The following is a 17,783-nucleotide window of genomic DNA, read 5'->3' on the forward strand; positions in this document are numbered from 1 at the left end:
CTACTTCAATATTCGTTAAATATTTTTAGTGCTTCAATATAATATGCACCTAACTTTAATTAAATTATTCTAATACCTTAAAAGACTTATTAATTTGACCAAACTGATTAAAAGTCACATAACTAAACTGTTATTTAAAAATACACTCGATGTAAACATAATATTTTTTTTTTTTAATTTTCATACATATTCCCTATCTTTTTATAATATAGCTTACTAAAGTATTGGTCATCTGGTATATAAAGTACCTAAGTAGGTATTTATCTCATTTTCATAATTTGTTCATTTTTAATTTCAAAAACGATTTTTATACACTAAATCTATTACCAATAAAAACAAATAAGCAACTTAATCTAAAATAATAATAAAGAAACTGCGATAAAAAAAAAGATCCATAATAGTGTTATCATAACAACTGAAAAACTGCTTAAATATAGTGATCATACATTGATAACAAAATATGTGTATTGTGTATTATATGTGCATACAGCTTATCTATTTTAATACACAATGGTAGTGCCATATATAAAAAAATCATAAATATACCATATACTCATTACCATGTACATTTTAATATAACTACAAAATTATAATAGCTGCATTCTCATATTATTATATTAAATATCATATTATTGAAAATATACTGTTAGAACTTGGCAACTATGACACTTAAAAATTAACTTTGAATATGGTTAAACAACTTAAAAATAAATATATACTTAAAAATATTTTCATATGTGTGCACAAAAAAAATTACAATTTACAATTATAAATTGTAAAAAAATATCACGAGAACATTACAATTTCTAAAATTATTAGAAGTATATCTTCTATAAAACATAACAATATTCATTTTTATTTTGAACAAATTTTGGTGTCAAGGTAACATATTTATTATTTATTTACCATAATTTGTATTTGTTTTTTGATTGCACACAATGTAACAAAATACTTCAATACGCGAGATCTATGTATTTTTATTTAAATTATGATGAATTGTTATTGATGTACTATCTGAATCACGACATGAACTCGATACAATAAAACTATATGCATACAACTAGGATGCATTTGAATTTTTTATAATCAGTTAGAGAAATGATGTAGGTATTATATATTACATTATTTTGTTGTTATTATTATTGTTACTATTATACAATATTTATAATATATAGGTTACAACGGAATACGTCTTTTATTATTAATATTATATTATTTTGTGCAATTTGTATTTGTGTATAAACATTCACAAAATAAACAAATCCACAGTACAAACAAGTATTTTTTTTTTTACGAGTTCTCCAGATGGCACATTAAATATAATGAATTTAACGATTACCTTAGTAGAATATTATTAACGAACAATTTTCTAAAATATTAAATTTAAATGTATGGACTATACATCAAATAAATATGTCAGACGGAAAACTCGAGTTTTTAGTTAAGCAAAATATACCTAGTGTATACAATTTGCGTTTTAAAAACAAAAATAAATTCATAATCCCCGTTGCTGAAAACAGATTCATTTTGATACGGGGTCATTCGAATATTGCGAAAATTAAAACAGAGAACAAATTTGTCAACAATAACAACCATCAACATGGACATCAACATTTAACGAATTATATAGCCGATACTTTGGAGAAAAGTGAAAAAATAACGTTACCGACAAATAGTGCGGTATTATATTATTTTAATATTATACATACAGCTACATTACACGTTCGTTGGTCCAAAATTGGCACAATTCCATTGTATAATAAATATTATATGCGTAAAAATAATTAAAAATTTTGATTAAATAACAACTATATAATATGACCAACGAAACGAACAAAAAATAATAATGACGATGAAACGGGTGCATGTAAAATATGACGTACCTATCCTAACTAAAATAATAAAAATAATAGTGTGTGTGCACGCTTCAGCTAGAAGCTGGATACAGTTTAATTTCTTTTGCCTGTAATCTATATAAACAACGTCTTAAACAATAATGACATGCGCCTGTCACTACAATTCAACTGTTAACAATGTTGCCTATCGTTATGATGTTATTGTGAACTACAAGTACGTAGTACGTATTGTATTGTACGTACAATTAAATCACCTGACGTGAACAACACTGCATTATAATTATCTATACAGAAATTGGTATGATGTACAAGCACAACCACTATAAGCCTAAAACCAACTCGCTAATCTCCAGTATGAAAACGATTTATTGATCGTTGTATACCTACACGAAATTGAGTGATGACAGAATATTTTTCCCTCCATTTTTAGTCTATACAATAATACTATTTCGTCAAGTCGATGCACGTCGCTTTCTCCAATCTTTACACAGCCGTACTCTGGGTCTGTATGCGCACTTTTTTCACGCTCCCGTTCCGGGATAGAGTGGGCGACGTGCCGCTGAAACCGGGATTCTGGATACCCAAACCACCAACGCCCCCTCCGGTCCCGTTTCCGTTGGCCGACCGTGGCTTCTTCAAACTGGACCGCAACGGGCTGCGGATCACTGGTGTTATCGACGACCCATTAGAGCTGAGAGTGGTGGTCATCGACATTGTACTACCATTGGTCGTGCCGCTCAAGTACGGCTTTCCACTAGCATCCGTCACCGATATTTTACCACTTCCGCCGACTCCAACTCCGCCACCCCCTCCTGAAAATATATTAAATCATCCATATATAACACCTTTTACGCCATTTTGGATTGTTTACTAATAGCAGGGTCTTGAACAACTTAAAAAATAATTATATAATTTAATAAATGTTCATATTTTTTATTTTTAAACAGTTTACACAATTTAAAGTACTCAAAAACAACGTGGTTGAAATGCAAAAATGTATTTTTCAAAAAGTGATATTTTCAATTTTTTTATTCATAATGAGGTGTATGGGAACTTCAACGTACATCTTATATGAAATATTGAATCAACTCTTTATTAATAGCTTAATAAGCATAAAAGCTTAGCTGATAAGCAAGGGCAGATTCAGAACCTGTGTACGGAGGGGCACAAATTACAAAAAAATTTACGATACAGATTTTTAATAATTAATGAAAATGTTTTTAGTTTATGTTTTATGTTTTTATTGTGAATCACAGGCTGTGATCCCTCCTCCTAGATTTACCGTAACTGATAATAAATCGGCTATATGCTAGAGCACTTCTCAAAATATTAATTCAAAATTAAATGGTTATGCATGTCCTCGTTAGAAAACTTGAAATTATTATACGAGTTATATTGGAATAAAATTGTAAAAACCGAGATTTATTTTTAAGTTTTATGTTATAAAAGATTTTAGGTAGGTATGTAGGTAATATATATATTATATACTTTTTTAAACAAAAATTCATTGAGATAATTAGTTCTCTTAAAATAGTTATTCTAATATGTAGGTCTCAGGACTCAGATTAATGCAATTAGATTAGAGGATACCAACGAGTTAACCGTTTTCAGTCACGTATACTCGTATCGAAATCATCTCGACAATCGTCACGAACGTTGATCTCTATAATTTTTATAATAGGTATTTATAGTCCAAAAACCAAATTTGAAAGATAAATGTAGTTAGGATAATCAAACCCCGTTATTTTAAATTGAGTGTATTATACAAACCCTATTCATATATGCAGGCATACCACTACAAACTGTAAATAAAATATGTAACTAGTTACTCGAAACATTATTTATAATCATACAACAGATGTATAGCCATTATAAAAATATCTGAATAATAGTAAACACGTTTTATAGAATATATTTCAAAAGTTGCAGAAACAAAAAGAAGAAAAAAAACGGTAATATTTTGTCTTGTATTCGCTTTGTGAAAATAAAAATATGAGTATTAAAGAGTAGTTAAGTAATTTCACGGTCATAACTGCATTTAAATACTTATGCTTGAAATATTCAAAACTAAAACTATGATTTGCCAAAACATGTCTTATGATGTATTTATATTATGTTATTATTATTTAACTCACTTGGATTCATTGACCTCTTCTCCTTAAAGGCAGGATTATTGAATGTGGTTGCTTCTACACCAGATGGATCACGGTGACTGATGGTCGGGTCACCGCCCAAGCGACGGGAAAATATCAAATCATATATTGCAGCCACGAATAGCAAAAAGTTCAATATAATTAAACCAATCTGTTGAGTAAAAATATTATTCATCAGGTATTTATAACGATAGACAATATTAAAATAAATTATACTAATGTATCAATAACATCAGATTTTTAATACAGATCAATATTTATAATCCATTTGTTTTCATAGTACCTACCAAAGATAATATTAATAGCTACTATATTGGTACCTAATGTATTTAATATATCATATACCTACGTATAAATATATCTCATATATATTATACTGGTTTTTTATTAAAATAAAAAATAACCAGTAGCATAAAATTGAAAAATTCCACAAGAATACAAAATTTGGTTTAGTGTACAGGTAATAGTAGTAAGCAAGAATGTATGACCAAATTTTACGCTTGAAAAGAAACTATGCCCTATATTTTTTTAATACAATATGAATAGAACCGCGATGATGTACGTGGAAAACTTATTTAGAAAAACAATGCACTATAAAATTATAAATATTTTTATTAATTTTGTAGTTTATATTTTACTAACATTTTAATTACCTAGCTCTAACACTGGAGTGGAAATCGGGACTTCGAAATGTAAAGAAAATAATTGTTTGGCATCGTTTTACATTATTAAATTGTAGGTAAGTACTTACTATTATGTTGTTTATTCACCAAAATAGATTTATGTTCAAATCATCGATTAAAATGAAAATTTTAATTATTGAAATTATAAATTTATTTTATACCTTTTTATATTTTCATTCATTTACGGTTAGTATAGGTGTATTTAAGAGGGATATCTAACCAAATTGACATTTATCGCCATAATTTATTCAACTAATAGTTATAATAATTTTAATATTAAATTACTATTTATTTAACTATTATTAAAACAGGTAAACGATTTATTCATTTATAAGTGTAACTTATATCGCTAAATATTAAAAATGTACCAACACACAACAATTATGCGTGCAAATCTGGACACCTTAACAAACAAAGTACAATTAGTAAAAATAAAACTTATTTTACAGATATAGTTTGTAATATAGTGATACATTTTATAGTTATTACGTCCCAATGAATGTGAATCATTTTTAATGTCAACTAACCTAGGATTTGTAATACATAATAATTTGTAAACGAGTATAATATGTACCTATACAGCTATTTATATTACCAAATTATAATTAGGTACATATTATTATAGTATTATCACGTCATGAATTACATTGTAAGTACATTAATAAAATACATAATAAGTATCTTATAAAGTATACACATTTATGCATTGTGTTTTATTTTGAATTCTTTCGGTTCTCACTTATTAAAATTAAGATTACACGGAAAACAGTTAATTTTGTTACTTCAAGCACAAAAAAACTGTCTATCTATTCACCTGCATATAAAACGATTCTCCTCTGGTCACTTGGTAGCTGTTGTCTTTGTCGTCGGTTTGAAGGGCAAATAACCCGGCTGCGATGATCGCTAGCAGAGCTGTGTACAAAAAATAGTCATCGGGTTAGGTTAGATACTGCATTCGTGTACACGCATAATATGTTCGTCATAATTTTATGGTGTAAATTATTTTTAAATTATAACGTGGGCACGTATGAATAATATATTTACTTGCTGCGAATGCAAACACTAATTTGGTAACCACGGTCTTACTATAGGCGACCACGACTTTTTCCTTTGACACCACCATGGCCAATTGCACGATGCTTAGGATGCAAAACACGGCCAGGCTTAATGTATCCGCTATGGCAAAATATCCGGCTATCTTCACCGTTTCTATCGGAAAACAATAAAAAAAAAAAAAAACGGTAATACAATTGTAATTAATCGATGATTTACATATGATATAGCTTCCACGCGCTACAGCGGAAACCGTCGAAATGCAATGCGAACGTGATTAGTAATGATTACTAACCCACAGGATGAAACCTGGATATCGAGTCTCCACATTTCGTTCGTCCGTAGTACGATTGTTTGCACATTTGCCATGGTCCAAAATAACCACGATCGATTCCTGAAGTCCCGATTTCGGCTGCAACATATTACGAACAATGAAATTATAATACAAACGGTAATTATAACAAAATATTCATAGGGCACATTTTTTTTTTGAAACATTTCAATAACTGGTGAAACTTATCCTTTCAATTGTTTACTACTCAATTTACGTGCCTTTGTCACGTAAATCATGAATATTAATTTTTATTATATTATATAAATGTATATACGATTTGTACGATTTATGTACAAACTGTACAATAATCAAATGGTAAGATCCAAAATTTGCAAATCGTCAACATTACGTATGGATATAATGTGCACAGGTACTAAACAATGTATACATTTATGATATATTTAATATATATATATATAACTACATAAACAGAATATTATAGGTAAATCTGACATAATTATTTATTTCAAAATATATTTTAAATTTAATGTTATTTTCACAGTAATTTGTTGAACAAAAAGTGTTAATGAATATCATACAGATTACAGTAAATAATATTATTGATACGATGAGCGATAAAACATCTTTTGCAATGAATAAAACTATTATATTGTTTAATTTAAACATTTTGAACATTTATATATATATATATAATAAAATAGAAATAAATTGTTTAATACTGAAATATTCTATTAAAATTTGAGTAATTCATAAAACCGATTAATAATACATATTATATTAAGAATAAAATTATAACGACTTATCACCCTAGTTAATATATAGTTTAGAAATATAAAAGTCAATAACCCGATGAAATATATTATGCTCGTATGTCGTAACAAGGAAATATAAAGATATGGATTTATATTTACCACATAAAACCTTCAAATTAGTAATGCCTAGGTAATATGACAGTATTGTTATGAAATAGTTACCTACGCCATATCAATACATTATCACATTAAACAATTTTATTATGAGGCAAAATGTTACAGCATTTGTATCTTGCATTCTTGTAAAGTAGGTATTCAAATAAAATATTAATTTAATTTAAATTATTTTAATAATGTTTTCTTGAATACAATGTTGAACAATTTTAACTCATTTAAATAAACTAATCAAATAGGTATAATGTTCTGATATACTTTTGAACAATGAAAATAATCTTTCCCATTCATATAATTTTGTTATATTTTCAATTAAATTCAAAAAAATTTAATTACAAATTTAATTACAAATTTTAAATATAATTTTAAAACTTCAAACATCCGATGACACACATTTTTACAATCTAGGAATCGACACGAAAAATCGGCGTTTAAAACCACGTCTACCACAAGATCTTTTTATACCGGACCAAAGTGAAAACGAATATCAACCATAATTTACCACCACAAATACTAACTTTAAAATGCATACACCTATCACAATATCTTTAACAATTATAATTAGTAATAGAATCTTGTAATCCTTATTTGTAAATTGACTTGTAATAGCATGTGATATGCTGAGACATTTTAATCTAATAAATAATTTAAAAAAAAAATATATATATAATTTCACACATTTGTAAACATGAACGCGTTTTATATGCAATACTATTTGTAATAGCATGTGATATGCTGACACATTTTAATATATTAAACTTAAAAAAAATATGGAATACTAAATTAATATAGTTATTTCATAAAATAGAAAAATAAAAATAACAAATTATTTATGTTTGCATAAAATATTATTTAAATTAAATGTTTCGTGAAGACATAAAGGAAAAATTAAAATTAACAAAATTAAACATTATATAAAAAATAATATTTCAATATTTGTAGCGTTATTTTTGAATAAGGTTTCTTTACAAGTTACGACTGTTACAAAACTGCAAGTTTCATATTATATAATGAGACCTTAATACATATTAAAATTTAAGAAATATGTATTGTATATATATAAAAAAAAAGTATTATGCAATTAGGATAGAAGGGGTGTATCAAAAGTTTCAAGTAGCAGTAACCGTCTGAACGATCGATAATTGATTTAATAAGTATAGTTTCTGTGAGTGTATGGTTGAACAGATGACAACTGTCAAAAGTGTTGAAGTACATTTGCGGTGTTATCTGTTATCATCCGATGCCCAATAAATATCCAATTTGATACTCCTTTTCAAATCAAGTACGAGGACTGATAGTCGGAAAATTGCATTAAAAAGTTTACCTAACTAGAGGCCATCCTGCTCAGATATAGAACGAAACGAGACAAAATATGTCATAAAATGGCCTTTGCCTTTGAATCCTGTAAACTATTTTTTTTTTTTATAAATTGAAATATGAATCATTGATTATCTAATTGAGGATATGCATTGGTTCACGAACATGGTTTGAAATGTTTGAATGTGATCTTAAGAATAGTTTCTCAATTGCAGTCAATACTTAATGGCCTTTTTTTATTTATACATCACGTATTGTGTATTATATAGCTTTTAATTTAGAAAGAATTTTTAAATTAAATTATTTAAAATGAAAAAATTTGTTTATTATGCTGTTAGTAGTAGTGTATTAAAATTTTCAAAATTTTCAAATACGATTAACTAATAACTTTAAAAGTTACTTTTATATTAAATAATCGTGATTTCGTTTGCAGAAAAATGTAATTTACCTTAGTACCAATTCGATTTTAAATAAAAATAGTTAAAAATAGTTTAATAGGAAATATTTTATGCGAACTATAGCTAACTGTTGATAGTGTTATCATGTGCTTTTAACATCTGAAGCTCAATCTTACTAATAAATTATAATACATTGCATTTCGAGCGGAGTGATGAACGTATTTATTTTACAGTGGGTTTTTTATTTTATTTTATTTTAAAACACGTTTTATAATAGAAAAAATGCTTTGATTTTTAACTTTGAGTCTGTTTTTTGGTAGCAAATTAGATAATTTTTTATTTTAGTGAAAAAAAAAATATGAACATTCGTTTATATTTTTATATAATTATTAAAATAATTGTTTCGTAATATTTATTAGACCGTCTCCGCTTAGAATTGTTTTAATTGTATAGGTACTAAGATTTACCATTGTATCAGTGTATCACTATGAGTATTATATAGTGACTTACTCAATTATATGGAAACTTGACACCTACTATACAGCAAAGCAGGTGACTTGGTTTCATTGGTAATTTACAGGTTTTTTTTTGTTAAAAACTCAATGACAGCACTGTTACATTTTAATATTTTAATACAAAAAATTGCTGTTTATCCAATACGTTTTCAATGTTTTAAAAACAAATGTAAAATCTCAAATAGTATACCTATTATTACATGAATATCGACGAAATAATATTAGTAAATGGATCAATATGTACCAGGTGCAAATTGTTTGAATGACACCTATCGTTTAAGCATACAATATGTTATCGTAGTCACAACATTATAATAACTAACATTAATATAATTATTAATCACTGCACAACTATGTGTGTTTGTGTTCTTAAATTTGTTTATCATAATTTCTGTAAAAAATTCTTCGGTAGTAATAACAATATATGTTATCTATATAATACTTTAATCCGTGGTAGCTGTAAATACTTTAATCTCTGTAGAGTAGGTGCATTCTGACAAACTATAATAGTTTGTTTTACAAACCATCCTTACGGGTTTGGTGTTAAAAAATCTTTACCTACCTATAATGTTTTTAAAATATAATGTATTGTATATATGCATTTTGAGGAAAGAGTATAATTTAGGTTCTTTTCATCTTTTGTTTTAGTTATTATTTTCTATATTGTTAGAAGAGTCATGTTTTGTCGCAGAATGTTTTGTAAGTATGTAAGGTGTAGCTAGAGTTTATTGAACTTAAAATGTTTATCCATGAGCGCAAAGTATTTTAATTATGTTTTAAATTATGTTATACGTGCGAAAAACTATTAATGACAGATAATATTTAGTAAAAGTATAATAATAATACTACATTATTAAACTGATATTAAAACAAATTTCAACTAAAAAAAATAATGGTTTATGTAGTTTAATTATCAAGTACACAAACTAATGTTTTTATATAGGTATCTAATTTATTTAGTGTTTTAGTTAGATTTAAATTCATTATAGTTTGATTAAAATACTTTAATTTTCTGGCATTTTTATTCTTGCTTAACGATATTGATCTCGGAAATTTGTTCAAAATATGAAAAACAATAAATTTTTGTGAACTGAAATATTCAATACAGTTTAGATCAAATTTAAGAATTAATTACAATTTGTGCTTTTGATTCTTGTCATATTTTTGCTAATATATGTATATTGTATGTTTGGTTTGTAATAAATAAGCTTATAATAATTAAAACTAAATATTTGTTACAAGATTACAAAACATTTTTTATTTTTTACAAATAATTATAAATTACATTACAGTATCTTTAGTTTTTATTTCTGTATTCTATTCATTATTATTAGCATATTGAACTATTTATTTACTGGCAATTTTCAATCCGTGTTAATAATGATGATTTGAAATTTAAAAAAACAATATAATAACTATCCACAAAATGTATAATGTCGTGTGCGTATTAAAATGTTAATTAAAACACTGTTGTTCAGTTTTGTTCAATTGCATCTTAATGTATGATAACTTAAAAATTTTTCGCTTGTCACATAAACTTGCTATAAATATTTGCAGCAATTTTTCAACTTGATTTACGGTCGTTTGAGAATTGTATACTGTGCATTTAATCTCCTAGATTTTTTTTTTCATTAATTTTCGTAATCAGACAACGCCGAGTTGGCAGTGGATAAGTATAATTTTCGTATTTATACACTTGAAAGTATACTGTATATATTTTTTTTGTATAGTCTGGTAGAACTACGTGCGAAAACGACAAAATATATAAAAGAAAGTGTTGATAATAACAAAACAAAAAATAATATAATATGTTATTATATAATATTATGTTAGGTGTATATTCAATTCATAAGAATTGTGCGTATAATTGAAAAATAGCATTATAATACTTTATAGGGACGAACACATGATTCGGCCATTTTGAGCGAGATTTGAAACGAACGATCTAAGTTGATGACGATTTTCACTTAATACTGTAGCTCAATTATTTCTACCCGGTACTGCAACGATATGCCTAACGAAACAATAATTATTTTAATGAAGGTTTTATTAAACGCGTGGATATTATAATACGCATAGGTACATGTTATATTATTAAGTATACATTTATAACTTTATACTATAATATTATATCCGTCACGACTGCGAAGTCGACTCCACTGGTATTGGCAATTGCATTGAATTGTCTAATTCACAAAACAGTATAGGTACAATATGTTAGATAAATGGACAAGCGGGGCTGGGCAGTATCTTAAATATTTAGTATTTAAGATACATAATTTTAATGTAGCATGTATCGCGCATTTAAATATACTTTATTAATTTATATATATCAAGTTATGATTCTATTAATGATTAAGGTACTAAATAAATTCAAAAATTATGTTTCATATTTCATATATATAACAATTTTTCTAATTACCCATTATTGTAGTTTGGCATTAACTAATTAGTCATAGCATAATATTCATTTATTAGATTAAAGTAATCATGTTGTCTGACGATAGTATGTAAATCAGCTCTATTTTACAAAGGTTTCTTGATGATTTTTCAAACATTAACACTTGTTGTAAAATCATGAAACCACTAAAATAATAATGGTTTTTACAACCTTTTATACAGCTATTATGGGTATAAGTACCTAGTATTGTGTAAAGTGTCTCGTATCTCATATGTATCTTATATCTTTAAAAATATTATAGTTTCTTGTATCTTGTATTTAGATACTTTGTTTGAGGTATCTTGCCCAGCCCTGTGGACATTTTATATTTGGAAAAATGGGTATTAATAGTGTAAACTGGTAAAACGAACGTCAAATAATAATATCATTTCATCGACAAACTTTATAGCAAGTGGATTATGTCGGAACAATGCGTAAATAATAACAATAGGTACGTCCGTTACACGTTGTTTACGTGTGCTAGTAAAGTATGAAATTCTTATTAAACGTCTGCGCTTTTATGAGTATACATCGGTATAAATACGTTGGTGGATAAGTATACCTACGACTACAGCGTAACCGCATAGCAGTGAATCGCGTGATCGAACCGTTAAACTTTTACAACAAGGTTAAACCGTTTCAGAGGATGAAACGTTGTGGTGACGGTGACGGCGTAGCTAAAAAAATATTACTTTTAACCGTGGTCGATACACAACGGGCTTTGGATGCCCATAATATACATCATATTATTATACGTTGCACAATACTAGTACATTTACAATTTGTCGTTGTAAGACTACAATGTATAATAATTATTAAGAAGGTATAGATACTATTGAATACTGCAGTGGTTGCAGTCGACTTGTGTTACCGTGCATTGAAGAGAAAATAATAATAATGGCGACGGCAACGGTAATAATTATTGTATACTTACACCATAATAACATACACGTTACTTATTATTGAAGTCTCACTAATAACGCGAGACGAGCCCCAACAAATCACACGATTTGCTCGCCTTATTCGTTAATGATTACGAATCCAATTAATTAATTATATATTATTATTATTGTATAATAATAAAAAAATTAATACGATCAATATCAAGTCGTCTTCGTGTACCTACCTAAAACAATATAATAAGAATTAAGAACGAAGTAGATCAAGTATAGTTACCACACACGAACTTAATATTGTTCGATTATACCTACCTATATTACTACATTGTAGTATGATATGAATAAAAATACAAATGTTTTAAAGGTTTGGTTTATTATTATTTTAAATGCAAATTATAAATTGTATAAATTAACTTTAATAGATGAACTTTTGTGAATTATGAATTATTCTTAATTCGCTAAAGATACAATTAAAATATTGCGCTAATGGCTAATTGCATTTTTTATTACAAATAATTAACATCATGTCAACAGTAAATATGCACCCACAATATGATACCTTGCTTTTACAACATTAAGTAAAATTTAGAATAAACAAATTCATTTTATTTTATTACGTACTTAAAATTATAAGTAATCAATATTGATTAATACAATGCATGTTTGCTTAGTAACAAGAATTTCATTTTATTTCTTGGCAAATTAAAAATACAAATAAAATATTATAATCACTAAAATAAAATTGTAAATCATTGATGTATTTCCATTTAATAATAATAATAATAGGTACCGTGACGAAAACTTTATCCATTTAACTTCAAAACACAAATAAAATACTTCATACGAATAATGATTTTTGCGTTTACAATACTAGTGTGCGTGTCGATCGTAAACACGAACACTTATATCGAAGTTATTGATTCAAAGCCTTACTTTTTGTTCACAATATGCCTTAAAAAAATATTATAATACTATGCTGAGTACGTTTCTTTCCCTACAAAATAAAAGATATTTTTTTTAGTACTTTCCTTAAGTAAATTTCTATCAGACAGTTACAATGATTTGATTGTTCTATAAATGCAACACGGCCGAATGTTAATTTTTCGCCTTCTCTCTCAAGAAAGTTTCTATTGTGTGATGGACATCATTTTCTTAACTATTATAGTTATACCTGTCATTCCTGTTTTCTCATTTATATAATATTGTATGCTGTTCACTCGATTGTTTTGTTTGTTTGATCACGATTATTAAATTAAATTTTTCAATAATATCAAATTAAGTATTTTGTTACTAATCTTCGTGTGACTACATTACCATATATTTATGAGAAATCAATGATGATTATCTACTCTTAAAAATCACTAATAGCCGACAGGACTTCCAAGTAGGAGGAGTGAGGTTAAAAATTAAAATTTCTATGTAATGCACATCAATACAAATCAATAAAATTGGTGTAAATCTATCAAACAGTCAAACAAACCGTATTGATAGATGGTTCGTACAAAATTTTTCGATTACTTACAAATTGAGATTTAAATTATTTTTTAGTGATTTAAACATTTTTTATTTGTATATACGAATATATGAAGGTTTATAGGAACGTAAAGTTGCTATAATACCATTACAGTAAAAATAAATGTTAAGTGATTATATTAAAATAATACATTTATTTATCGTATATACTAAAATAGGTATACGTAAAATACTTATCTAATACTATTATTATTAATAATACCAATATAATGTATAGGGTATTTTTGAACATTCTTAGGCATATTTTAGTGGTGTATTTATTATTTTATAAAAATGTGACAAAATTAAATATAGATTACCTGCATAAAGTACAATCAATGTATTCTAAGTTACAAAATCATAGTAAATATGAGATAACGGGTCACAACTTCTAAACTATACAAAAAAAAAGTTACCTTGGCCATAAAAATATAATATAATGCATGTTTTTAAAACTAATACATCCTCGTTTTTACTAAGAATTTAAAATAAATGGTTATTATTCTATATTGTGACTTGTAATTTTTCTTCAACTTCTTTGACGCCATGAGTGCACTCTCCCTCCTGCGGCGATTGCTCGGTGAAGAATGTGCATTCTTCGATAGGTACGCGAACTAATCAAACCGTAATATTAATTTGAAAGGATAGGGAGCAAAAACCGTATTATTATCTTTGTAAAAGCGCACATGAGTATTCTATAGGAGTAGTGAACATAAATTCGTCATGTGTATTCCGCAATTGAAGTTATGTACAAAGACTCGGCCGGGTACAAAGAGGGTTTTCTCACAACACATATAATAGCCAAGGACGAGGCGATTAAACAAGAGCATACCTACTATTATCATGTTTTTAATAAATAATACTCAATAAAGTGATAATAATATTATCGCCTTTGATATTATTTTTAAATGAAATATTAATTATTATTACTTCTTTCACTTAATAAAAATACTTTTACGATTTTGTAAAGTTTAATATTGATTTTTTTCACTTTTAAGTATAGGTATAACAGCAGTTGGCAAATTCATATTTAATTAAACGATACTATTATAAATTTATAACGTTAATTATACTTTATTTAATAATAACGACAATGCTAGGGGTCCAAAAATTAACACATATAAATAATGTTCGTATTCGGTAAGATCAGACTAAATTGCTTTAGAAACTGAAATAAATACAAATATGGATAATGTCACTCTGCGAGGTATATAATAGGTTTCGAGTGTAGCTAATCATTGAGTATTCACTATAATGAATGTGTTAAATATTTGAAACCAATGATACATCATTTAACAATTGCGTAGCTACATGCAACGTTTCCGAGCGTAGTTGATATACCATTATTTAGGATGCTTTATAATAATATTATATTATTACTAGTAATTAAAAAAAAAATTTCTTTAGACACAAGAAACTAACATGAATCATCATTATGAAATTACTTTTCAGAATGGAATATGCATTAATCTCGGGGTTTAAAATTCGATGTAGAGCGATGCATTTACGTTTAAAGCAAACAATTATTGAATAATATTAATATTATTTGTCATAGTTGTTTGTAAAAATATTTATATAAAAGAAAGTATAACGATGTTTGTATAAGTCCGCCTATGTACAATATTTAAATATAAATTTATATCCTGTACAAATAATCGGTGAATTTAAATTTATAAACTAGGTTAAGTTTAAATCAGTAATAATTGAAAAACGTCGAACTTGATTAATTTTAATGTTTCATGATTTTAATAATAATAATAATAATATTAATAAGTAATAACCTATAATACAATCAAAATTAGAATATGAGATTATCATTTAATATGATGTACTACCTACTCACATGTTACGATGTTTCTTTGCATTTAATAAATATTCTCTTTTTTAAAATTTGTTTAATGCACAATGCTAGAAGTAATCTAAGTTATTTTCTGAAAGTACATAAGGAATAGTATTAAAAATGCAAATATTATATTGGGATAAACTTTATATTATATTATTGTAATATGTTTTCGTTGTTCAAATATTAATGATGAAAGTCAATATAAAATTCAACTCGAAATCAAATAATTTTAACATATTTTAATAAAATCCTTTTTTTTTAAATATCATAAATGCCAACCAATAAAAATAAATCCCTAGATACTGACGTTTCGGATAACATTAAAATTATTATTAGACTAGGATGGAATACGATATTCCATATTATTATATATCCACTTCAAACACGAATAAAAGTTTTATAAAAATGTATTAAGGTTTCAAAATTGATAAAAGTTTAGACTGTTTAGAGTGCGTTACCAGTGCGTCATTTGATACGCTCAAGGTCCTTTTTAAATTTAATTAATTCAGAATTTAAACGAGAATATCCGAGTGGATGGGTGTCGAGCACTCTCGCAAATTTAAACACATGCACCTATATAATACATAACTATATATTTATTGGACCTAACTTACGGTGGTTTTTAAGAAGTACATTTTTTAGTATAATATGTACTGCCGAATCAATTGCTTTGTGAGGTAAGTACATAGGTACAATGTTTACTATTGACAATGAATTCGTCGTTGAGCATTAAAATAACTATTTAGTAGAAAACCATACCAAAAACGAAAAACCGCGATGATGTCTGTGTATTACGTGCGATGATCAACGAAATCCGCAAATCTTTATCATTATGATAATATTCCAACGCCTAATAATTCTTTTTATTATGTTAGTTTGTAGATGTCAGGGCGACAAGGAACAATATTATAAATAATAATATTATATTATTATAGACGATGTATAGGTAAGGTATATGAAGTATAATATTATTAAATATTAACGTGAACGGACATATTATAAGTAAAATTCGTGGAACACGAGTATATTATAATATAATATTATTATGGGTGCATATTATACATATATGAGATATATACGATATAATGAATATACTGCAGTTGCTAAAATAACAATATTATACCGTATGGCGTATATCGATAAACGCAGAGAATAATTTGTGTGGTTTACTGGCTTACCACGATGTACCGGAACTACCATTGACGGTATTTGTATTCGTTTATCATTATGTGTAGGTCTATATGTAATATAATAATATTGTGAACCACCTGTACAAATATAAAACGCCGTTCTGGTATTATTATTAAAACTAAAATGCACGCGTGCTGCAGGAGTGGACGACGTTATCAGATCAGGTCACACGATCGATATCCGAGTACAATACAAAACCGTATAATATTCTATAGGCGGTTCGATGATAAAAACAAAATAACAATAACTCCATATGGACGTCTTTTTTTTGTGTGTGACGGTCATTGTTTTGATCGTGACGAAACACATATAGGTAACATACGAGAACACGACTCGTGTTTATCTAAACAATGATGATTGGTGTGTCGTCAAATTTGTTGTCTTGTTTCGATCAAAGGCAAAAAGGATTCGTTTACCGTGGGTAGGGCATCATGTCACAAGGTGACGAGTTTTAATATCGATATAATGTAGACATCATATACTCTAAATAATACATGTAGAAACATTTTTCTGCGGAGGACGATAAAAATGCGGCTGTGTCGTTCGAGAAGTGAAAATAAAAATTATTCAACGGAAGAAGACTTGAATATTGTAAATAAAAAATACATATAAACCGATCTGACAGATCATTCAAATACTAAAATATATACGTAAAAACATGAAGTATTAGTTATTAAGGTATTCTGAATCACAAAATATTTA

At 27.0% G+C, this 17,783-nt stretch overlaps 1 protein-coding gene across 1 annotated transcript in view; it reads right to left on the bottom strand.

Annotated features, from left to right (window-relative positions):
* Window positions 1-17,783, bottom strand: part of LOC107162715 (uncharacterized) — a 36,164-nt gene continuing 18,381 nt past the window's right edge. The window contains exons 3-7 of the mRNA XM_015509725.2: window positions 6,041-6,157; window positions 5,737-5,901; window positions 5,507-5,604; window positions 3,992-4,160; window positions 1-2,668 (exon numbers count right to left, since the gene is read on the bottom strand). Of these exons, the coding sequence (XP_015365211.1) occupies window positions 2,340-2,668; window positions 3,992-4,160; window positions 5,507-5,604; window positions 5,737-5,901; window positions 6,041-6,157 (878 nt within the window). The 3' untranslated portion in view covers window positions 1-2,339. The remainder of the gene's footprint in view (window positions 2,669-3,991; window positions 4,161-5,506; window positions 5,605-5,736; window positions 5,902-6,040; window positions 6,158-17,783) is intronic.

This window comes from Diuraphis noxia, unplaced genomic scaffold (genome assembly GCF_037042655.1).
Source record: "Diuraphis noxia isolate RWA-SAM2 unplaced genomic scaffold, SU_Dnox_SAM2 contig0001, whole genome shotgun sequence".
In the NCBI taxonomy this organism is placed as follows: Eukaryota; Metazoa; Arthropoda; class Insecta; order Hemiptera; family Aphididae; genus Diuraphis; species Diuraphis noxia.